At 50.1% G+C, this 23,632-nt stretch overlaps 1 protein-coding gene across 1 annotated transcript in view; it reads right to left on the bottom strand.

Annotated features, from left to right (window-relative positions):
- LOC132835219 (zonadhesin-like) overlaps positions 1-22,137 on the bottom strand; it is a 140,998-nt gene extending 118,861 nt beyond the window's left edge. Inside the window, exons 1-6 of the mRNA XM_060854582.1 lie at positions 21,918-22,137; positions 10,542-10,700; positions 8,204-8,466; positions 7,595-7,679; positions 1,384-1,548; positions 594-691 (exon numbers count right to left, since the gene is read on the bottom strand). Of these exons, the coding sequence (XP_060710565.1) occupies positions 594-691; positions 1,384-1,548; positions 7,595-7,679; positions 8,204-8,466; positions 10,542-10,700; positions 21,918-22,137 (990 nt within the window). The remainder of the gene's footprint in view (positions 1-593; positions 692-1,383; positions 1,549-7,594; positions 7,680-8,203; positions 8,467-10,541; positions 10,701-21,917) is intronic.
- Positions 22,138-23,632: the final 1,495 nt, after the last annotated feature.

Raw genomic sequence — 23,632 nt, 5'->3', positions numbered from 1 at the left:
TAAAATTGCTGAATTGTCCCACAGTGCCCAGGGATGTGCAGGTTGGATGGGTTAGCCATGGGAAATGCAGGGTTAAGGTAGAAGGGAGGAATGTTCTTCAGGCTGTTGGGATGGGCCAAGTGGCCCGCTGCAGCGATTCTATCGCCAAATGGACAACAGGCACAAGAGGTCCTGGGGAAACTCAGCAGGTCGGCAGCATCCGTGACGAGACACAGAGGCACTATTTCGTATCTGATAGGATGAAGACATGGGTGACCTGTGGACTTTGGAAAGGCCGAGGCGAATGAGCCCATAGGGACAGGAGTAGGCCTCTCAGCCTGACCATCACATAAGACCATAACTGATCCAGCTGTGAAGAACAGCCACAAAACCTACACTCTCTTTCTCTCTCCGCAGGCGCTGCCAGACCTGCTGAGTTTCACCAGCCACCTTTGCAATCAAAGCTAGCCTGGCTTCGATTGGTAGGAATATGGCCTCTGTGGTAACCTGGCAACCATTGCAAAGCATGCAATTGGCACCCAATGCGCGCCTGGTTCCCACCCTCAACCGGGATTGCCTCAGGGTTACCATGGCGATTATTGTCAGCCACTCACTTGGATTGGTGAATCTCCACAGTGAACAACCTGGGCCTCGATCCACCGACGCCCTTGGTTTCCAGTGATGCTGAGTAATGGACGTCCCATAGACCCTCCTGTAAAACAAGGCCACGTCACCAGGGAGCTGATTGAAATGCCTTAACCCGAGAGAGTGTCAGCAAGACAGACAGGGAGAGGGAGCAGGGCGAAAGTGCAAAAAACCAGGGGGACAGAATCACGGAGGGTGAGGTCGAGGCACCGGGAGAAGGAAGGAGAGAGAGAGAGAGAGAACGTGAGGAGAGAGAACGATGGACAGAGAAATCGGCGGGGGGGGGAGAAAGGGAAGCAGAACAGGTGAGTGAGAGAGAGAGAGCGAGATGGGAGGAAGGAAAGGATGAGGAGAGAGGGACGGAGGGAGAGATTGATGGAAGGAGAGAGAGAGGAAGGGAGGGAGGGATGGTTGGATGGAGAGTGGGAGGGTGGGGAGGAGAGATTGATGGAAAGAAAGTGGGAGGGAGGGAGATATTGATGGAAGGAGAGAGAGAGGGAGGGAGATATTGATGGAAGGAGAGTGGGGGGCAGGGTGGGAAGGAGAGATTGATAGAAAGAGAGTTAGAGGGAAGTACAAGAGAGGATCGAGAAGGAGACGGAGCAGAGGGAGAGGGAGGGAATGCGAGGTGGAGAAAGAGCAGAGGAAGAATGAGAGAAGGTGAGAGAGTGCGAGCTGGAGAAAGCAAAGGAAAGAGGGTGTGTGTGAGAGGGCCAGGCAGACGAGGCTCAGCACCCGGCTGGGAAGGACCCTGCTCACCTGGCTGCTCTGCATAGACATTTACTGCCATTGTTGTTGCAGTCCCATACAGGTAATAGTGAAAGGTCAGGGAAAGGCACCGGGAGGGGGTCACCAGCGGGCTCTTCAAATGGAACTTCTGCCCTGGTTTGTTGTCTGCTGAGAGAATCAGCATGTACTGCCCGACTGCAACAGGAGGGAGAGAGTTTCAGACAGCGACTGGTTAAGGGGCTCACACCTCCCCAATCAAAGAGAGCGTGTGTGTGAGAGAGCGTGTGTGTGTGGGGGTGTGTGGGTGTGTGGGGGTGTGTGTGTGTGGGGGCGGTGTGCATGTGTGGGTGCGTGGGGAGGGGTGTGTTTGGGGGTGTGTGGGGGTGTATGAGTGTGTGGGATGTGTGTGTGGGGGGGGCTGTGTGTGTGTGAGTGAGAGTGTGTGAGAGTGAGAGTGTGTGAGTGAGAGTGTGCGCATCCGTGCGTGTGTGTGCATGTGTGCGCATGTGTGTGAGAGTGAGAGTGTGTGAGTGAGAGTGTGTGCATCCGTGCGTGTGTGTGCATGTGTGCGCATGTGTGTGAGAGTGAGTGTGTGTGTGAGTGAGAGTGTGTGTGTGCGTGAGTGAGAGTGTGTGCGTGCGTGTGTGAGAATGTATGTGTGAGTGAGCGTGCGTGTGTGTAAGTGAGTGAGTATGTGTGGGGGTGTGTATATGTGTGTGAGTGAGAGTGTGTGTGTGGGTGTGTGTGAGTGAGAGTGAGAGTGTGTGCGCCTGTGTGCGCGCGTATGTGTGTGTGTGAGAGTGTATGTGAGTGAGAGTGTGTGTGTCTGAGTGAGAGTGTGTGCGTGCGTGTGTGTGTGTGCGTGTGTGAGTGAGAGTGTGTGTGAGTGAGAGCGTGTGTTTGTGGGGGTGTGTGGGTGTGTGTGTGTGAATGAGAGTGTGTGTGCGTGTGAGTGAGTGTGTGTGCATGTGTGTGAGAGTGTGTGCGTGGCTGAGTGAGCGTGTGTGCATGTGTGTGTGTGAGTGAGTGTGTGTGAGTGAGAGTGTGTGCATGTGTGTGTGTATGTGTGAGTGAGAGTGTGTGCATGTGTGTGTGTGAGTGAGAGTGTGTGTGTGTGTGAGTGAGAGTGTGTGTGTGTGTGTGTGAGAGTGTGTGTGCGTGTGTGTGTGAGTGAGAGTGTGTGTGTGAGAGTGTGTGTGCGCGAGTGAGTGTGTGTGCATGTGTGTGAGAGTGTATGTGTGTGAGAGTGTGTGTGTGAGTGAGAGTGTGTGTGCATGTGTGTGCGTGTGAGTGAGAGTGTGCGTGTGTGTGTGCATGTGTGTGAGTGAGAGTATGTGTGTGTGTGGGTGAGAGTGTGTGTGTGAGAGTGTATGTGTGTGAGAGTGTGTGTGTGAGTGAGAGTGTGTGTGCATGTGTGTGCGTGTGAGTGAGAGTGTGCGTGTGTGTGTGCATGTGTGTGAGTGAGAGTATGTGTGTGTGTGTGTGTGTGAGAGTGTGTGTGAGTGAGAGTGTGTGTGCATGTGTGTGCGTGTGAGTGTGCGTGTGTGCATGTGTGTGCATGTGTGTGAGTGAGAGTATGTGTGTGTGTGCGCGTGTGTGTGTGTGTGTGTGTGAGTGTGTGTGTGTGAATGAGAGTGTGTGTGAGTGAGTGAGTGAGTGTGTGTGTGTGTGTGTGTGTGAGAGAGAGATCTGGGTGAACATGTGTGTGAGAGTGGGTATGACATTGTATCTGAGCAGGGTGTATCTGTGTGAACGTGTGTGAGAGTGGAGAAGATCGTGAACATGGTGTTTTGTGAATGAGTGTCAGTCTGCGAATGTGTGAGGTTGTGTGTGAATGTTTGTGAGCACGCTTGTGTCTATCAAATGAGTTTTCTAAAGTTGATTTGTGCTGCAATAATTCAGTGAGTATGATTTTAAAAACACTGTTTCCTTACAGCCAGGCTTGGAGAAGTCATCATTAGGGCCTGAGTGAGCTGTGCCAGAGTTGCCTGACCACCGTTCCCAGCCAATACCATCTTTATCATCCCCATACGTCTCTGTCGTCCAACCACACAGGCCTTCATCAAAATCGCACCCTCTGATACAAGCTGTGCAGAGCAGGATGAGAAATGTCATGAGATAGTGCCAGGAATAAACAAATGACTAGACTAAGATTTGGGCTAATCAAAGACAGTTTATGAAAATTGTGTGTGGTGCCTGAGGACCTTGGGGAAGCGCTTCATGAATACTTTTTGTCAGTATTCACATTGACAAGGGGCAATGTTAATGAGAATACGGAGATACAGGCTACAAGATTAGATGGGATTGAGCTTGACAAAGAGGAGGTTTCAGCAATTTTGGAAGATCTGAAAATAGATAAGACCCCTGGGCTGGATGGGATTTATCCTCAGATTCTCTGGGAAGCCAGGGAGGAGATTGCAGAGCCTTTGGCTTCGATCTTTATGTCATTATTGTCGACAGGAGTCATGCCAGAAGACTGGAGGACAGCAAATGTTGTTTAAGGAGGACAGTCAGGACAACCCTGGTAATTATAGGCCAGTGAGTCTTACTTCGGTTGTAGGTAAGGTGTTGGAAAAGGTTATAAGAGACAGGATTTGTAATCATCTAGAATGGAGTATGTTGATTAGGGATAGCCAGCACGGTTTTGTGAAGGGCTGAGTTCCATATTGAGTTCTTTAGAGAAGGTGATAAAGCAGGCGGATGAAGGTAAAACGGTTGATGTGGTGTATATGGACTTCAGTAAAGTGTTTGATAAAGTCCCACACGATAGGCTATTACACAAAACACAGAGTTTCAGGATTGAAGGTGATTTAGCGGTTTGGATCAGAAATTGGGTAGCTGAAAGAAGACAGAGGGTGGTGGTTGATGGGAAATGTTCATCTTGGAATCCAGTTACCAGTGGTGTGCCACAAGGATCTGTTTTGGGTCAACTGCTGTTTGTCATTTTTATAAATGATCTGGAAGTGGCCATTGAAGGATGGGTTAGTAAATATGTAGATGGCATTAAGGTAGGCAGAGTTGTGGATAGTGCCAAAGGATGTTGGTGGGTTACAGAGGAACATAGAGCTGGGCTGAGAAGTGGCAAATGGAGTTTAATGCGGAAAAGTGTGAGGTAGTTCACTTCGGAAGAAGTAACAGGAATACAGAATACTGGGTAAAATGCTGGCTAGGGAGATCGTGGTATCCAAGTGCATAAATCCCTGAAAGTTGCCAGCCAGGTTGACAGGGCTGTTCAGAAGGCATATGGTGTGTTGGCGTTTATTGGTAGGGAGATTGGGTTTCGGAGCCACAGCTTCAGCTGTAACAGGCACTGGTGTGGCTGCACCTGGAGTATTGCCTGCAGTTCTGGTCACCGCATTATAGGAAGGATGCAGAGGCTTTGGAAAGGGTGCAGAGGAGATTTACCAGGATGTTGCCTGGTATGGAGGGAAGGTCTTACAAGGAAAGGCTGAGGGGCTTGAGGCTGTTTTCGTTGGAGAGAAGAAGGTTGAGAGGTGACTTAATCAAGACTTTGATTAGATTACTTACAGTGTGGAAACAGGCCCTTCGGCCCAACAAGTCCACACCGACCCGCCGAAGCGCAACCCACCCATACCCCTACATTTACCCCCTACCTAACACTATGGGGCAATTTAGCATGGCCAATTCACCTGACCCGCACATCTTTGGACTGTAGGAGGAAACCGGAGCACCCGGAGGAAACCCACGCAGACACGGGGAGAACGTGCAAACTCCACACAGACAGTCGCCTGAGGCGGGAATTGAACCCGGGTCTCAGGCGCTGTGAGACAGCAGTGCTAACCACTGTGGACGTATGAGATAATCAGAGGGCTAGACAGGGTGGACTGTGAGAGCCTTTTCCCTCGGATGGTGATGGCTAACATGAGGGGACGCAGCTTTAAATTGAGGGGTGATAGATTCAGGACAGATATCAAGGGTAGTTACTTTACTCAGAGAGTAAGGCCAACATTAAGAGCATTTAAATGGGCATTGGATAGACATATGGATAATAATGGAATGGCGTGGTTGAGATGGGCATCCGATTAATATTACAGGTTGGCACAACATCGAGGGCCGAATGGCCTGTACTGTGCTGTAACATTCTATGTTCTACGTCTGTGATTTAACCCGAATTAACAACGCCTCTGGGACTGTCTCTCTCGAACGTGAATGAGTACAATGAGATACTGAGAAAAAAACATCTTTGGTTCCATTAAAAGAAGCGCTGATTTATCTTACTCTTCGGAGGGTCAGTGTGGACTGGTTGGGCCGAATGGCCCGTTTCCACACTGTAGGGAATCTAATCTAATCAAATCAAAATTGGGATCTGTCGGTGATGGGGATTTGAGTGACAATAGGCCCCTCCCCCAGTGCCCACACGAGACCACAAAGGGTGGTTAGTTCCATATGGCAGCAGGCTTTATGGGATCGTGCCATGCATGGAATAAGATAGAATCTCTACAGCGTAAAAGCAGGCCATTTGGCCCATCAAGTCCACAACAGCTCCGCAACGAGGAGCCTGCCCCTCCACCCATTCCCCATTTCTGTAATCCTGCATATCCCATGGTTAACCTGTCTCACCTGCACATCCCAGAGCACTATGGGTAATTTAGCATGGCCAATCCACCCTAACCTGCACATCCCTGAGCACTATGGGTAATTTAGCATGACCAATCCACCCTAACCTGCACATCTTTGGACTGTGGGAGGAAACTGGAGCACCCGGAGGAAACCCACGCAGACACGGGGAGAACGTGCAAACTCCACACAGTCAGTCGCCCGAGGCTGGAATCGAACCCGGGTCCCTGGCGCTGTGAGGCAGCAGTGCTCACCACTGAGCTACCGTGCTACTCCAAAAGTGATCCATCTGTCTCCTCATGCTAGCCTACCTGGTTCTCCTCTGTGGAGTGTGGGACAATATTCGGTTTTTGGAGTTTAATACGTTCACCAGTATTATCCCTTTTCGAACCATCATCTCGGACAACAAGCCTCAAACTGGAATTCCAGCCCCTAAATTTCTGGAGCCTTCTGTTTTCCGGGAATGTCGGTGTCGCAGTTTTGCCTGGGACATTCGTGAACCGGTTGGGCCTTTGCAACGGTTGACAATGGTTGCCACTTCCACCATGGTGGACTCTGGATTCATTAATTGAATTGAAACTCCATTGAACTGTCCTGGGGTGAGATTTGAAACCCCTACCCCTGCGCATTACTGGCCCAGTGACATTGTCATGGCCTCGGGTATGAATATATTCACATTGAAGTAAGGCACCCTCCCAAATTTATCAATTAGTTGACTGGAATTTTAGGAAGGACCCTCCCAAGTTTACAGACACAGGGGGGGACTGTAAAATGGAATGGAGTGGTGTTTGACATGGGGTGTGCCCAGTGCTTACCTCTACCATTGGTCTATTACCAGTGGATGGGGAGGTCCATGCCCGCTGGAGATACTGCTGGGCACTGGTGTGTTTGGGAGTGACTTGGGCAGGTTAAGCCTGCGTTCATTAGAGAGTTTGAGAAAACCCAGAGGCGGTCTGACTGGAAGCTTCTGAGAGGGTAGATGCTGGGAGGATGTGGGTTGGGGGTTGGGGGGGTTTGAACCAGGGGTCTCAGCCAGGTTTCCCACTGAAGGTGGAGATGAGAAGGAACCTCTCCTCCCTGGAGGATTTGGAACTCCCTTCCCCAGGTGGGCAGTGGAGGGCCAGATCATTGAATAGATTCAAGTCCAAGCTAGGCCCAATTGACAAGGGCATGAAGGATTATGGGGGATAGAAAAGGAAAGTGGGGCTGCGGACACAATGATTTTATCGAATGGGATTGAGGGCCCGAATGGTCTGCGCTTGCTCATTTATCTGACATTGTAATGTTGATAGATACGCTTGGGAGTCCTAACAAATGCACTAAATTTAAAAATACTGCCTCCCCGATCCTTAAAAAAAGATCCAGGCAGACAGAAGAAGTAACAATATTATCATAAGTCAGCAATCTGTTAACTTTGAGATCCCCTCACGGCCTCTAGGCCTCTTGTAGACACTTTTAAAATGAAGAAATTATGGTTGATTTTTCACCAGCATATGAGCTGTGGATTTCCCCTACCGTCAGAGAATCCGACTGTGTCTTCCACTAACTTCAATCCAGGTCGGAATTGGGCCCCATTCCTACCAGCTGACCCCCCCCTCCCTCCCTTTAGTGTCTCCATTCATCAACGCCACCACCTACAGGTTAGGCTTCGGTTTGCACTCACCGAAGCAAGGCCCCATCGTTATGGCAACGTTATCCAGCGCCGTTTGAGCCGTGTCGTCCAGGCCTCGGGTCGCCTCGAAGACGACCTGTTGGAAAAAGGAGACAGAGTCACGCTGAACAGCGTCGGCAGCCGTGGTTGACGTCTCAATGACAATTATACGTCAACGACGATTTCAGTCACCCTCGATTGTTACGGAGCTAACTTCCATGAGAGGCTTCAAGCGAGGACCAGGACAGGTTAACCTTAACAACTGCCTGAAATAAAACTTGTGTGTTTCAACAAAGCCACCCAAATATCTCTTTCCTTCTCTCTCAGGTGAGTGTGAAAGATTGAATGGTGCCATTTAAGTGAGGGGGGGGACCTTCGCGAACAAAATCTACCCCTCCCGTCAAGTCAATCACCTAGTTATTGGGATCTTCCTGTGCCCAAATGGCTGCCACACCGCAGTCCATCGCTGCACTGCAGGGAGAAGGGGGAATCCCCTGAGGCGCTATCTGAATTCAGTTGGTGCCCCAGGGCAGTGCCCAGGCTGGATGGGTGTAAAGGAATGAACCAAGGGGAAGGGGAGCCCAACCCCCGATAACCCCGAGGATTGATATAGCGCCTCACCTGGACGGTGCCGCTGGTCTGTCCCGGGATGGTGACGGACTCCGACAGCCAGGCGTGGCTCTGGGGCACGGTACGATTCCACAGCTGCATGTCACCTGGGCCTTGAGCCAGCAGGACGCTGAGGGTCTGTCCATTATCATATAGTCCATACATGTAGTATGAGAACTCCACACACACATCGCCAGTGACATTCACGGTCGAACTTTCCAGACGGATGGACTGTTTGCTTCGAAGTTTGACAGCATCCAGGTAGATATAGTAACCTGGTTCAAAGACAAGGGAATAATAACCCGTTATTCAATCATTGTGGGCGGCACGGTGGCACGGTGGTTAGCACTGCTGCCTCACAGCACCAGAGACCCGGGTTCAATTCCCGCCTCGGGCGACTGACTGTGTGGAGTTTGCACGTTCTCCCCGTGTCTGCGTGGGTCCCCTCTGGGTGCTCCGGTTTCCTCCCACAGTCCAAAGATGTATGGGTCAGGTGAATTGGCTGTGCTAAATTGCCCGTAGTATTAGGTAAGAGGTAAATGTAGGGTATGGGTGGGTTGCGGGTTGGTGTGGACTTGTTGGGCCGAAGGGCCTGTTTCCACACTGTAAGTAATCTAACCTAATCTGATCAGACTTTATTAAAAAGGTGGGACTTTCCCCTTGTCTCGAGAACACATGGAGCTCTTGCGACCAAATATTCAGCCCATTCAGCCCAACAGGTCCCATGCTAGCCTTTATCCACCTCGTCCCATCGAACACCGCCCCCTTCAATTCACTGCTCAAAATTTCCGAGCCCAAAGACCGGATCAGCTTCGGAAGCGTCTGGGAATCCCTGACCTCCACCATTCCCGTGGAACCAGGCCGACAGGTCACTGCTAACTCATGCTGTCCCCAGTCCATGATAAGAAAATGATATGGAGAGCTAGGGGAGGTGGAAAGGAATGGTAGAGAGCTTAGAGCTATCATAGAAAGGACTGGGTTGCGCTCTCCAGCACAGGCTGAGAAGAGATGATGTCTTTATAAGGTAATTTGGTCGTAAGGATGTGGAGAAGGTGTTTGAACCTGTCCTGGAGATGTTGTATAATGAGAATGTTTGTCGAATCACTGAATTCCCCATTCGGACCATAAGGCCCATACTGACCCTCCCACCCAGATCCACCATAACTCCCCATTTCTTATGGCTAATCCACTAAGCCTACACATCTCTAAACGTTCTTGCCCGACCTGCACATCTTTGGACTGTGGGAGGAGAGCAGAGGGAACCCACAGGGAGAACGTGCGCGCAGAGAGTCGCCTGGAATTGAACCCGGGCGCCGTGAGGCAGCAGTCCGGGTACATACGCCAATCAGTACTCTCACGGTGTCGAGACTCTGAGAAGGGAGGGTGGAAGAGCTATCGACATTAACGTGTGAAGAAAGGGGGAGGAGCCCGCCAGTGGTCATTCTGAGAGAAGGCAAAGCCAGAGATGAAACAGGTTCAGAATGGGGGAGGGGGGCAGTACAGTCAGAGAGGGGAGCCTCAACACTACGGATGTGTCTCACACCAGGGCAGTCCAATACAGCCATCTGTAGAAGAAGGTCACCGACAAATCCAAATGAGACTTCAGGAGGAACTTCTCCTGCTAGAGAGTGGGGAGAATGAGCTAAGGTTGGGTTCCCTACAGTGTGGAAACAGGCCCTTCGGCCCAACCAGTCCATACCGACCCTCTGAACAGTAATCCACCCAGACCCATTTCCCTCTGATTTATCCACCTAACACTATGGGACAATTTAGCATGGCCAATCCACCCTAACCTACACAACCCTGAACAGTATGGGACAATTTAGCACGGCCAATCCACCCTAACCTACACAACCCTGAACAGTATGGGTAATTTAGCATGGCCAATCCACCCTAACCTACACATCCCTGGGCACTATGGGTAATTTAGCACGGCCAATCCACCATAACCTGCACATCCCTGGGCACTATGGGTAAGTTAGCACGGCCAATTCACCCTAACCTGCACATCCCTGGGCACTATGGGTAATTTAGCACGGCCAATCAACCCTAACCTGCACATCCCTGGGCACTATGGGTAATTTAGCACGGCCAATCCACCCTGACCTGTACATCTTTGGACTGTGGGAAGAAACCGGAGCACCCGGAGGAATCCCACGCAGACACGGGGAGAATGTGCAAACTCCACACAGTCAGCGCTCCTTCAGCCCTGCAGCTCTGACTGAGCGTCTCCATCACGAGACCGCAACATACTGGGTTTCACAGGAGCCTCCCATTCCCAGCCCCCGGCTGAAGGCTAGGAATGACTTGTCCAATCCAGCTCGCTTCCCCCCCTTGGGTACCACCCTACCTGTCCTGTTGTCCACGTCCCAAGGTGCAAGATGGTCCTCCGATGGCTTGGTTAATGCCGAACCTTTCGAGTGGTCCCAGTCTCCGTCATCGCTGGAGGGTTGGACCCAGTCGCAGTAGGGTTTGGCGTCATCGTTGAAGTCGCAGCGTGTGATGTAATCTGCAAACAAGAAGGAGACTCACTTCAACCAAGTGACCTGGGCCCCAGGAGGGAACTGTAACCAAGGAGGTGGAAACCGCACAGGAGTAATCTTTTGGCCAAATCCCGGACAGACGATAAGCACCCACGCCGTTGGAACATCAGAAACGCAGCAGCAAACTCCCACTAAAACGGGGATGGGGAAAATGACACTTCCAGCTACAAAAACCAGAACTTGCTGGAAAAGCTCAACATCTGTAGAGAGACAGCAGAAGTTAACATTTCGGATCAGGTGACCCTAACGTTGAGGGAAGGCGTCACTCGACTTGAAGCGTTAGCTCTGACTTGAACTCAGACCCGGTCAGAGCTTTTTTTTCCCAGCAATTTCTGTGTTTTGTTTGTGATTTACAGCGTCCGCGGTTCTTTTAGTTTTGAGAGTTCTCGCTGTCGGTTGAGGTTAAGGAATTAGGCACTTTACACTAGGGAGGACTCACCTCACCCCACCCCACCCCCCTCACAACCTCTCTTCCCCCACCAGGAGCCATGGGGATGTTTGTAAGAGGGAGCGTTAACAACTTCTCACCGTGGGTGGCACGGTGGCACAGTGGTTAGCACTGCTGCCTCACAGCGCCAGAGACCCAGGTTCAATTCCCGCCTCAGGCGACTGACTGTGGAATTTGCACGTTCTCCCCGTGTCAGCATGGGTTTCCTCCGGGTGCTCCGGTTTCCTCCCACAGTCAAAAGATGTGCGGGTCAGGTGAATTGGCCATGCTAAATTGCCCGTAGTGTTAGGTAAGGGGTATGGGTGGGTTGCGCTTCGGCGGGTCGGTGTGGACTAGTTGGGCCGAAGGGCCTGTTTCCACACTGTAAGTAATCTAATCATCCTGAAAGACGGAATTTCTGACGCGTCAGCTCTTCCTCAAGAGCCGGGAGTGTGGGACTCAACTACACACTAGAATCCTGGGATAGGGCACGAACCTACGACTTGATGGCGAAAGAGATGGCAATTGTGGTGGGACTGTTCAGCGATTGGGTTAGAAAGTGTTCCTGATGAAGAGCTTTTGCCCCAAATGTCGATTGCCCTGCTCCTGACTTTTTTAGATTAGGTTCCCTACAGTGTGGGAATAGGCCCTTCGGCCCAACACATCCACACCGACGAGTAACCCGCCCAGACCCATTTCCCCTCTGACTAATACACCTAACACGATGGGCAAATTTAGCATGGCCAATCCACCCTCACCTGCACATCTTTGGACTGTGGGAGGAAACTGGGGCACTCAGGGGAAACCCACACAGACACGGGGAGAACGCGCAAACTCCACATAGACAGTCGCCCGAGGCTGGAATCGAACCGGGATCCCTGGTGCTGTGAGGCAGCAGTGAGCCACCCCTTGCTTTCCCAACGCTACTCTAATCTTGACTCAAATCTCCAGCGTCTGCAGCACCTTCGAGAGAGTCAGGTTGGAGTGCGAGTGTTACAAATGCTTTGTCTGTTGGATGCGTGTACACTAAATAATTTCTAAGTAACCATGCAAATGTATCATGATGCATTGCTCGTGGGGATGGGATGTGAATCTCGGTCTCTTGACTCAGCGTGTGCATGTGCTAATGCCCTCGCTGTGATTAAGAGCAGTAATTAATTGAGGAAAAGCAAAATCATGCCAGTAAAAGTCACTCTGTACCCGGGTGTGGAAGTAGTTTTCACTTGTCTGTGCAAAACGGAGGATAGATCAGCTTTATCGTGTTCCCCTAATTAAAGTTTGGAGTCACTTCCAGGTTAGCCTGGGGCCCACTGAAGGGAATGGCCAGCCATAGGGTCCTTTTTGTCTGAGTAAAAATTGAGGAAAGCGGGGACGCTGTAAATCAGAAACAGAAATCGCTGGAAAAGCTCTGCAGGTCCTGGCAGCGTCTGGGGAGAGAATCAGAGTGAACGTTTCGGCTTGAGTGACCCTTCCTCAGAACTGAGGACAGAACGGTTCCGAGGAAGTTCCCAAAACGTTCACTCTGATTTCTCTCTCCCCCGGGACGCCGCCGGACCTGCTGAGCTTTCCCAGCGATTTCCGTTTTGTTTCCGCGTCCGTTTTTGTCCGTCATTTTCCGTAGATTGGTCCCTTTCCCCCACTTGGTACCGGGAACGCCGCGCTGGTTTAAAGCAAGCGAGAGTGGGTACTGCTGGAGATTAGAGTCGAGAGGACGGTTGCTGGAAAAGCGCAGCAGGGTCAGGCAGCACCCGAGGAGCAGGAGAATCGACGTTTCGGGACAATAGCCTCCTCCTCATTCCAGCACCACTCTAATCTTGGCTCCTTGCTAGTTTGGTAACCCATTACAAACCCAGGGAGTACAAGTCGGCTATCCTCAATGAAATCTAGTCAATGAGAATGTTAAGGCTTGCCCAGACCTCAGGCAGGAGACCTCTCAGTTCTGTACGCCAATGCTGCCTGACAGTTGGTCATGTCTTTCCCCACCCAGCCTCCCGGCCCCATCGTACCTTTAACAGGACCGTCTCCATGGCAATCCTGGGGAGAAGATGTTCTGCAAGGAAAGAGAAGGAAGAAAACAGGGTTATTCCTGGAAGCTGGGGCAGTCAAGTAAAATCTCCATGGCAACGGGCCTATCCCTGGTGTGCTCACCAACAACATCGGTTTGGGATTGGGGCGGGGGGGCGGGGTGGGGGCGAGGAGAAGCAACAATGGTGGAATACCTCTCAACACATAACCCAAAGGGCCTGGCCCACGCTGTGGGATCGTGGGTTCAAATCCTGTCACAGTCGCTGGCGAGATTAATCAATCTGGATCCGAGGCCTAGCTTTGGTGAGGGGGAGCTTGACAACGGTGGCTGATTGTTGTCTGAGAGAGAGAGAGAAAAAAAAAATCCCTGACTGGTTCACACGCCTCCTTTAAGGAGGGGAACCTTTCACCCTCACTTGGTCTGGCCTACACGTGACTCCAGACCCACACCAACATGGCTGACTCTCAGTCGTCACAGAGTAAACGGTGTCACACAGCACGGAAACAGACCCTTCGGTCCAACTCTCAATGCCGGCCGGGTATCCTAAATAAATCTGGTCCCATTGGCCCACATTCCTCCGAACCCTTCCTATTCATATACCCAACCAGATGCCTCTGAAATGTTGTCATTGTACCAGCCTCCACCACTTCCTGCAGTTTTAGACTCCTGGGGAAAAACACCATGGCTATTCACCCCATCCAGGCCCCTCTCATGATTTTACAAAGCTCATCCCCTCAGCCTCCGACGCTCCAGGGAAAACAGCTCCAGCCTATTCAGCCTCTCCCTGTAGCTCAAACCCTCAAACCCCAGCCAACGTTCCTGTGAAATGGCTGAGGAAATCACTCAGTCAGTACAGGGGATAATTGTTTATCTTGTCAGTGAAGGCCACATCCTACAGAAGCAATAAAATTAAAAAGAAAAACAGGCATCCCACACTTAAGGTGTCAAATCATAAGGAATTGAATTTGGGCCATTTGGCCCCTTGGACCTCTTCTGCAGTGTGATAAGATCATCTCTGACCTGACTGAACACTTCGCTCCATGTTCCTGTCATCCACCACCCCTTCCCCCACATCCTTCCCCAGGTACACCCATCCTCGGCACGGCGGCACAGTGGTTAGCACTGCTGCCTCACAGCGCCAGGGACCTGGGTTCGATTCCCATCTCAGGCGACTGACTGGGTGGAGTTTGCATGTTCTCCCCGTGTCTGCGCCGGTTTCCTCCCACAATCCAAAGATGTGCAATATAGGTGAACTGGCCACACTAAATTGCCCATAGTGTTAGATAAAGGGGTAAATGTAGGGGAATGGGTCTGGGTGGGTTGGTGTGGACTTGTTGGGCCGAAGGGCCTGTTTCCACGCTCCAAGTAATCTAATCTAATAACTCCTGACTGTCTTGTCAATCAGAAACCCCTCTAACTCAGCCTTGAACGCAATCAACTGAGGAAAAATTCCAAAGCGGCTTCATGCGTTCGGTTCCTCTCTCCCTGCTACAGGAAGGATGTTGTGAAACTTGAAAGGGTTCAGAAACGATTTACAAGGATGTTGCCAGGGTTGGAGGATTTGAGCTACAGGGAGAGGCTGAACAGGCTGGGGCTGTTTTCCCTGGAGCGTCGGAGGCTGAGGGGTGACCTTATAGAGGTTTGTAAAATCATGAGGGGCAGGGTTAAAAATCACACAACACCAGGTTATGGTTGAACAGGTTTATTTGGAAGCACTAGCTTTCGGAGTGACGCTCATTCATCAGGGGGTTATGGAGTATACAGAGTAGCACTCTGAAACCTAGTGCTGCCGAATTAATCTGCTGGACTATAACCTGGTGTCGTGTGATAGTTAACTTTGTACACCCCAGTCCAACATCGACATCTCCAAATCATGATGGGCAGAGGAAAGGTGAACAGACAAGGTCTTTTTCCCCAGGGTAGGGGAGTCCAAAACTAGCGGTCACAGGTTTAAGATGGGAGAGGTAAGATATAAAAGAGACCTAAGGGGTAACTTTTTCACACAGAGGGTGGTACGTGTATGGAATGAGCTGCCAGAGGATGTGGTGGGGGCTGGTACAATTACAACATTGAGAGGCATTTGGATGGGTTTATGAATAGGAGGGGTTTGGAGGGATATGGGCCGGGTGCTGGCAGGTGGGACTAGATTGGGTTGGGATATCTGGTCGGCATGGACGGGTTGGGCCGAAGGGTCTGTTTCCGTGCTGTACATCTCTGACGCCATATTCATTTGAGCAAGAATTTCCCCAATTTACAGGCAGAGATTTCACTTTGATGAGGATTGTCAAACTCTCTTTATGTTTCGCCTCAGTTCTAGCAAGGCCCAAGGTCCCTGACTCCCCTTGACCAGTTCGGAGTCAACCGCTTTGCTGTGGGTCTGGAGTCACATGTAGGCCGGGCACTGATCCGTTTCCCTTCCCTAAAGGGCTTCAGCGAATCTGTGGGGTGTTTTTGCAACCATCACTAAAAGGTGTCCCAGTCTGAGACTGGCTTTATCTTGCACATTTTATTAAAGGAATTTATGGGATTAGAAAGTGCCGCCCTGGAATATTCTCGGATTGCCATTATGGGGTTAAGGGGGAGTGATGACCTGGTGGTATTTTCACTGTTAATCCAGAAACACAGCTAATTTTTTCTTAATAGAATCCCTGTAAATGTAGAAACAGGTCATTTGGCTCAACAAGTCCACATCGACCCTCCAAAGAGCATCTCACTCAAACCCATTCCCCTCCCCTATATTTACCCTGACTAATGTAACTAACCTATACATCCCTGAACGCTGTATGGGTAATTTCCCACGGCCAATCCACCCTGACCTACACACCTTTGGACTGTGGGAGGAAACCCACGCAGACACGGGGAGAATGTGCAAACTCCACACAGACAGGCGCCCGAGGGTGGGATTGAACCCAGGTCCCTGGCGCTGCGAGGCCGCAGTTCTAACCACTGCGCCGCCAAAGTTCCGGGGACTTGGGTGGAATTTGAATTAGATAAAATAATCTGAAGTTAAGTGTCTCGTGACCACCATTGTCAAATACTGGGAAAATCTAATATCCGTGAGGGAAGGAAATCTGCCATCCTTACCGGGTCTGGCCTACATGTGACTCCAGACCCACAGCCATGTGGTTAACTCTTAACTGCCCTCTGGGGCAATTAGGGAGGGGCAATAAATCCTGCCTCGTCAGACAAGTTGTGACATCCATGAGTGACTTACAAAAAAAAATCACTGTCTCCAGTCCAAGGGGGACAGATGTGAAGGAGGAAGCTAAACAAGAGAAGATAGATGGATACACTGATAGGGGGAGGAGTAAAGGCCAACATTGATCTGTCAGGCTGAATGGCCTGGTTCTGTACTGTACAATCAAACATTTTGAATACAAGCACTCAGACTGTCCCGAGATTAATGTGTATGTGTGATCCCACTCATGTATGTGTGAGCAGTTCCCACTCACACTGTTCACCACTTTCTGATTAAGTAGATACAGAGATAATGCACACACACACACTCTCTCTCACACTTACACTCTCTCTCACACTTACACTCTCTCTCACACACAGATACACACACTCTCTCACATACATACACTCACTCTCTCTCTCACACACACACACACTCTTATACACACACACTCTCTCTCTCACAGACACACACTCTCACATACACACACACTCTCTCTCACATACAGACACACAGTCTCTCACATACGTACACTCACTCTCTCTCACACACACACAGTCACTCTCACACACATACACACACACTCTCTCTCACATACAGACACTCACTCTCACACGCACTCTCTCTCACGCAGACACACTCACTCTCACATACATACACTCACTCTCACACACTCTCTCTCACACACACACACACTCACTCTCACATACATACACTCACTCTCACACACACACACTCTCTCACTTACACTCACTCTCTCTCTGACACAGACACACACACACTCTCTCACACACATACACTCACTCTCACACACACTCACTCTATCTCATACGCACACACTCACTCTCACATACATACACTCACTCTCTCTCTCACACACACACTCACTCTTATACACACACACACTCTCTCTCACACAGACACACACACTCTCTCTCACACACACTCACTCTCACACACAAACACACTCTCTCACACACACTCTCTCTCACACACATACCATCACACGCACTCTCACATATACACTCACTCTCTCACACACACTCTCACACACACAAACACACACACTCTCTCTCACATACACTCACTCTCGCACACAAACACACTCTCTCACACACTCTCTCTCTTACACATACTATCACACGCACTCTCACATACACACTTATTCACTCACTCTCACACACACTCTCTCACACACACATACTCTCTCTTACACACACACACACACATTTACAGACACCAAGGTTGTGTAATTACATTTTTATCTCCAGCAGCCCCACTGTTACTGACTGAAACTCTGAAACTCTGCCATCTGTCCCTCACACAGACTGACTGCCAGCTGCCTACTGGGAACAGCAAGCAAACATTCCCAGTGCCAGGGCCAGCAGAGCTCCCTTGGAAGAGCAGGTCCAGTTCAAGAGCAGATGAAAGTAATCCTTCAGTGTAGTGCTGAGGCGGGGAGATCGCTGGGTGTAGGACAGCCACTGCACTTGCCAACAATAGCAAGAGTCTCTTCCAAGCAATTAATGGGATGAGAGCGTCCAGCCACATTGGGAAGTGACCGAATTATATAAATGGGTCTATATCTGGCTGGGAACAGAGAGCAGTAGTAATGCTGAGTGAGACTATGATTCAGAAGAAACACATTATTCAAACTGTCCACTTCGAATCACTCTCAGTAATGGCAGCTTTTAAATCTCAGTGACAACAGGGGCAAAGCTCACATGACATTTCCTCTTGCTTATTTTTAAGTGATGAGACTTATCTCTCCACCCTTCAGGCTCGCTGCCTTTATTCCTGATGAAGGGCTTTTGCCCGAAACGTCGGTTTCGCTGCCAGAACTGCTGTGCTCTTCCAGCACCATGATCCCAAATCTGGTTTCCAGCATCTGCAGTCATTGTTTTTACTCCCACAGGGATGTGCTGGCCAATTGAGGAAGGATACAAGGAAACGTTTCTACTCTCAGGGGGTCGTCAAGTCTTTAGGTTTCTTTTCCCGAGAGAGTAAGTGGAGGTTGGGTGCTTGTAAAGCTGATTTAAATTAATTTTTGATCAATGAGAGAGAGATTTCCTTTTCTCTCAGAGGGTCATGTGACCACAGAGCGCTGTGGAGATGGAGATCATTGGGTACTTTGGACGGAGATGGGTTCCCGGCTAAAAAGGGGTCCCAGAAACCAGCAGCTGAAACCAGCAGTTTGCTCAGCCATCAGTTTATCGAATGCCAGAGGGGCTGAGTGGCCTCCCCCTGCTCTTAATTCTTTACTGTGACTAAGTCAAAACCCAGGAGAGCGCTGCGAGTGGGTCAAAGAGGGTTCCTCATCACCACCTCAAAGTTATAAGATTAGATTAGATTCCCTACAGTGTGGAAACAGGCCCTTCGGCCCCAACCAGTCCATACTGACCCTCCGAAGAGTAACCCACCCAGACCCACAATGTATCTAACGCTATGGGCAATTTAACATGGCTAATTCACCTTTGGATTGTGGGAGGAAACCCACGCAGACACAGGGAGAATGTGCAAACCTCCACACAGACAGTCGCCCGAGGCTGGAATCGAACCTGGGACCTTGGTGCTATGAGGCAGCTGTGCTAACCACTGAGCCACTGTCCCACCAGTCTTGGTAGCTATGGCTATCCTCCTCGGAAACTTTATTTTAACAAGTCATCAGTGAAAAGAGGAGGGGGGGACATAACTCGACAAGAAAAGCCCTGGCAACATCTGTGGAGAGGGGTCAGAGTTGACATTTTGGCCACAGTGACCCTTCCTCCGAATGTGGACAGCGGGTATCCCAGTCAGGTCTCCCCCCTCGGAGCTCACAAGTGATGGTGTGGGTCAGTGAGGGGATGGCAGCTCCGTCTGGCGTAACCGTGAACAAACTGGGAAACGCCAACCCAGTCCGGGCAGAGAGGGACGACGTTCAACTCAAATCTCAACCAGAAAAAGAGAGGGACAAGTCAACAACAAAGACCACCCTCCCTCCCCCCCCCCCCCCCCACATCGCCAATGAGTTGGCTCTGAATACTCACCTCACATACCCCTCACTCAACACGAGAAAAACCAAAATCTTCAAAAATTGGAATTTGTAGCGGGCCATTTGCAGCCTCCACAACGTCAGGATGTGATGGAATAGCAGCACCCGATGGGCACGGGCAGCTTTAAAGATGCTCAGTCACTGAAGGTGTGGCCTCACCAATCTTTAATTGCCTCTTGGTATGGTTTTTATAGCCCACATTAACTTCCAGGAGGATGAAATCACAGCCCAGCGCCAATCCGAGCTGATAAGAGGGTGTCCAAAGGTCTTTTGTCAAATTCAGTTTCCGTCTTGGCACCAGCTCAATCTTCGCAGGTTCAACCCAACCCCGTTGTTCCCATCCTGACCCTTTGAAACATCCATCCAAGTAGTCCCTCTTGTCACCCACACCTCTCCTGTATCTCCAGAGAGTTTTGCAATTTCCCTCTCCAGCTATTGCTGCGACTCCCTGTGTGAAAGTTCGTTTCGCCTTCGCTGTCTGACATCCAGGCGATCTGGGCGTCACTGGCGAGCCCAGCGTTACTTGCCCGTCCCTAATCGCCCAGAGTGCAGCGATGACTCCCCGATATTGCTGTGGACCTGGACGTCACGCAGAGTCTAGATCAGAGCGGCGCTGGAAAAGCACAGCAGGTCAGGCAGCATCCGAGGAGCAGGAGAATCGAGGTTTCGGGCAGGACTGGGTCACACATAGGTCAGACCGAGTAAGGACAGCAGATTTCCTTTCTCTCAGTGGCATTACTGATCTGGGTGCATGTTTAAAAAAATAAATCTGACAGCTAGACTCTTAATTCCAGATTTATTTTTTAACTGAGTTCAAATTCCACCATTTACCCCAGTGGGATTCCAACCTAGATATCCCAGAACACTAGCTGGGTCTGTAGAGTTAATCATTTCACGATGAAACCCCCATTGCCTCCCATCTGCTTCTTTTAGATTAGATTCCCTACAGTGTGGAAACAGGCCGTTCGGCCCAACCAGTTCATACTGACCCTCCGAAGAGTAACCCACCCAGACCCATTTCCCCTTGACTAATGCACCTCACACTATGGGCAATTTAGCACTGGCAATCCACCCTAACCTACACATCCCTGGGCACTATGGGTAATTTAGCATGGTCAATCCACCCTAACCTGCACATCCCTGGGCACTATGGGCAATTTAGCACGGTCAATCCACCCTAACCTGCACATCCCTGGGCACTATGGGCAATTTAGCACGGCCAATCCACCCTAACCTACACATCCCTGGGCACTATGGGTAATTTAGCACGGTCAATCCACCCTAACCTGCACATCCCTGGGCACTATGGGCAATTTAGCACGGCCAATTCACCCTAAGCTGCACATCCCTGGGCACTATGGGTAATTTAGCATGGCCAATCCACCCTAACCTGCACATCCCTGGGCACTATGGGTAATTTAGCATGGCCAATCCACCCTAACCTGCACATCTGTGGGAGGAAACCCACGCAGATACGGGGAGAACGTGCAAACTCCACACAGACAGTGGCCCGAGGTGGGAATCGAACCTGGGACCCTGGTGCTGTGAGGCAGCAGTGCTAACCACCCTGAGTGGTAGTCCCCTGGCTGCAACAATTGGCCACATAAAACACCCACCCCGCCCCCTCCACACCCCCACAGTTATCCTGCCACTCAGTTATCTCAAACAGGCTTCCCTCGCCTCTGATATAAAAACAGAAAATTCTGGAGAATCTCAGCGCCCAAGGAGACAGAGGCGTGGTCACTGCTTCAAGTTAAGACGTGACTCTTGAAGGAGGCAAATGCTGCCAGTCTTACTCGAGTTTTATCAGCACTTTTTATTCCAAGTTTCAGTTCTCCACCGTCTCTACTCTCAGGAGAACAATTTCAATCCATCCAGTATCATTCCAGAACTAAGATCCCTCATCAAAACTCAAAAGAAAGCAGACAAAAGCAAACATTTCTGCGTCTTTTCGGACCCTAAACTCTAAAGTAAACTGAGGATTGATGTATTTCTTTTTAAGGTTCCCGACAGTGTGGAAACAGGCCCTTCGGCCCAACAAGTCCACACTGACCCTCCAAAGGGTAACACACCCAGGCCCGTTCCCCACACTTACCCCTTGACTAATGCACCAAAAACTATGGACAATGTAGCACGGCCAATCCACCTGACCTGCACATCTTTGGACTGTGGGAGGAAACCGGAGCACCCGGAGGAAATGAGAGCCAATGAGATCGTCTTAATGCCATCCATCTTGGCTTTCTGTCTCTTAATGTCCTTGGCTTTTTATCAGATTTTGAATTGATTAATTAAATAAGTCGTTTAGTGGGAGAGAGAGGTTCCTTGTCTCTGCAGCGTTTTACACGAGAAAGGTGTGGATCTCTACAGCACAGGTAAAGGCCCTTCGGCCCATTGCATTCATACCAGTCATAAACAGTCACCTCACTATTCTGACCCCATTTCCCAGCAGTTGGCCCATATGTCTTCAAGGACAATAACGTCAGATCTGACACCAAGCTCATGGTATACAGGTGGTTCTCACCCTCCTGGTAGGCTCTGAGATGCGGACTGTCTACAGCGGGCACCTCAAGGTGCCTGAGCGGTCCCACTAATGCTGACCGAGCTACATCCTGCAAATCCACTGGGAAGATAGAGTCACCAACACTGGTATCCTCGACCAGGCCAATATCCCCAATATCGCGGCACTGACCCCCTCCACCCCTCCTCGACTGGCTACGATGGGGGCTGGGCACGTCGTCCATGTGACTGACACGAGAGTCCCTGACCAGGAGCTCTCCGAAACGCCAGGCCAGCCCCAAGCAGACAGAGGATGCCCCTCAGTGATACCCTCAAGGGCCTCAATGGGGACGTGCAGCGTTCCCACAGTGTCTTCCCCAGGATTCTCTGGCCCGAGACAATCCAAAGTGGAGGAAGGTGTGGAGCACCTCGAGACTTGCCGTCTGGGAAAAGGAGGAAGGGGCACGCTGCCACACCAACACCCACCCACCCCCTCCCTGACCACAATCTGCCCCTGCCGTAGCGGTATCAGTGTGTACAACCGCCTACACAACTCACTCTGAGGGTGGACGTGAATCCCCCTCATCTACAATGGACTAATGATGATGATGATGATGGTGATGATGGTGATGGTGATGGTGATCGTGATGATGATGATGATGGTGATGGTGATGGTGATGATGATGATGATGATAATGGTAATGATGATGGTGATGATGATAATGATAATGGTGATGGTAATGATGATGATGGTGATGATATGGTAATGTTGATGATGGTGATGATATGGTAATGTTGATGATGATGATGGTGATGATGATGATGGTAATGGTGATGATGATGGTAATGATGATGATGGTGATGACAATGATGATGGTAATGATGATGATGATGGTGGTGATAATGATGATGATGATGATGGTGATGATGATGATAGTGATGATGGTGATGGTGATGGTGATGATGATGATGGTGATGGTGATGATGATGATGATGGTGATGATGATGATGATGGTGATGATGATGATGATGATAGTGATGATGATGATGGTGATGGTGATGATGATGATGATGGTGATGGTGATGATGATGATGATGATGGTGATGATGATGATGATGATGATGGTGATGATGATGATGATGATAGTGATGATGATGATGGTGATGGTGATGATGATGATGATGGTGATGGTGATGATGATGATGATGATGGTGATGTTGATGATGATGATGATGATGATGGTGATGATGATGATGGTGATGGTGATGATGATGATGGTGATGATGATGATAATGGTGATGATAATGGTGATGATGATGGTGATGATGATAATGGTGATGATGATGATGATGATGATGATGGTGATGGTGATGATGATGATAATGGTGATGATGATGGTAATGATGATGATGATGATGATAGTGATGATGATGATGGTGATGGTGATGATGATGATGATGATGATGGTGATGATGATGATGGTGATGATGGTGATGATGATGATGATGATGATGATGATGATGATGATGGTGATGGTGATGATGATGATGATGATGATGGTGATGTATGTCTCAGCATCACAACTGCACAACTAACCACTTCATAAACTCTCTGAAGATTTCTGTGTCTCCCATCCTGACAGGCAGCGAGTTCCACTTTCACGCTACTCTTGGAGAAAAGGATTGTTTCCACATCTCCTGAAAGCCTCCTGCACCTTCCCTTAAATCTATTTCCCCCCT

The sequence above is a fragment of the Hemiscyllium ocellatum genome, chromosome 44 (genome assembly GCF_020745735.1).
Source record: "Hemiscyllium ocellatum isolate sHemOce1 chromosome 44, sHemOce1.pat.X.cur, whole genome shotgun sequence".
NCBI classification, from domain to species: Eukaryota; Metazoa; Chordata; class Chondrichthyes; order Orectolobiformes; family Hemiscylliidae; genus Hemiscyllium; species Hemiscyllium ocellatum.
This window is presented reverse-complemented; position numbering and strand designations above follow the sequence as displayed.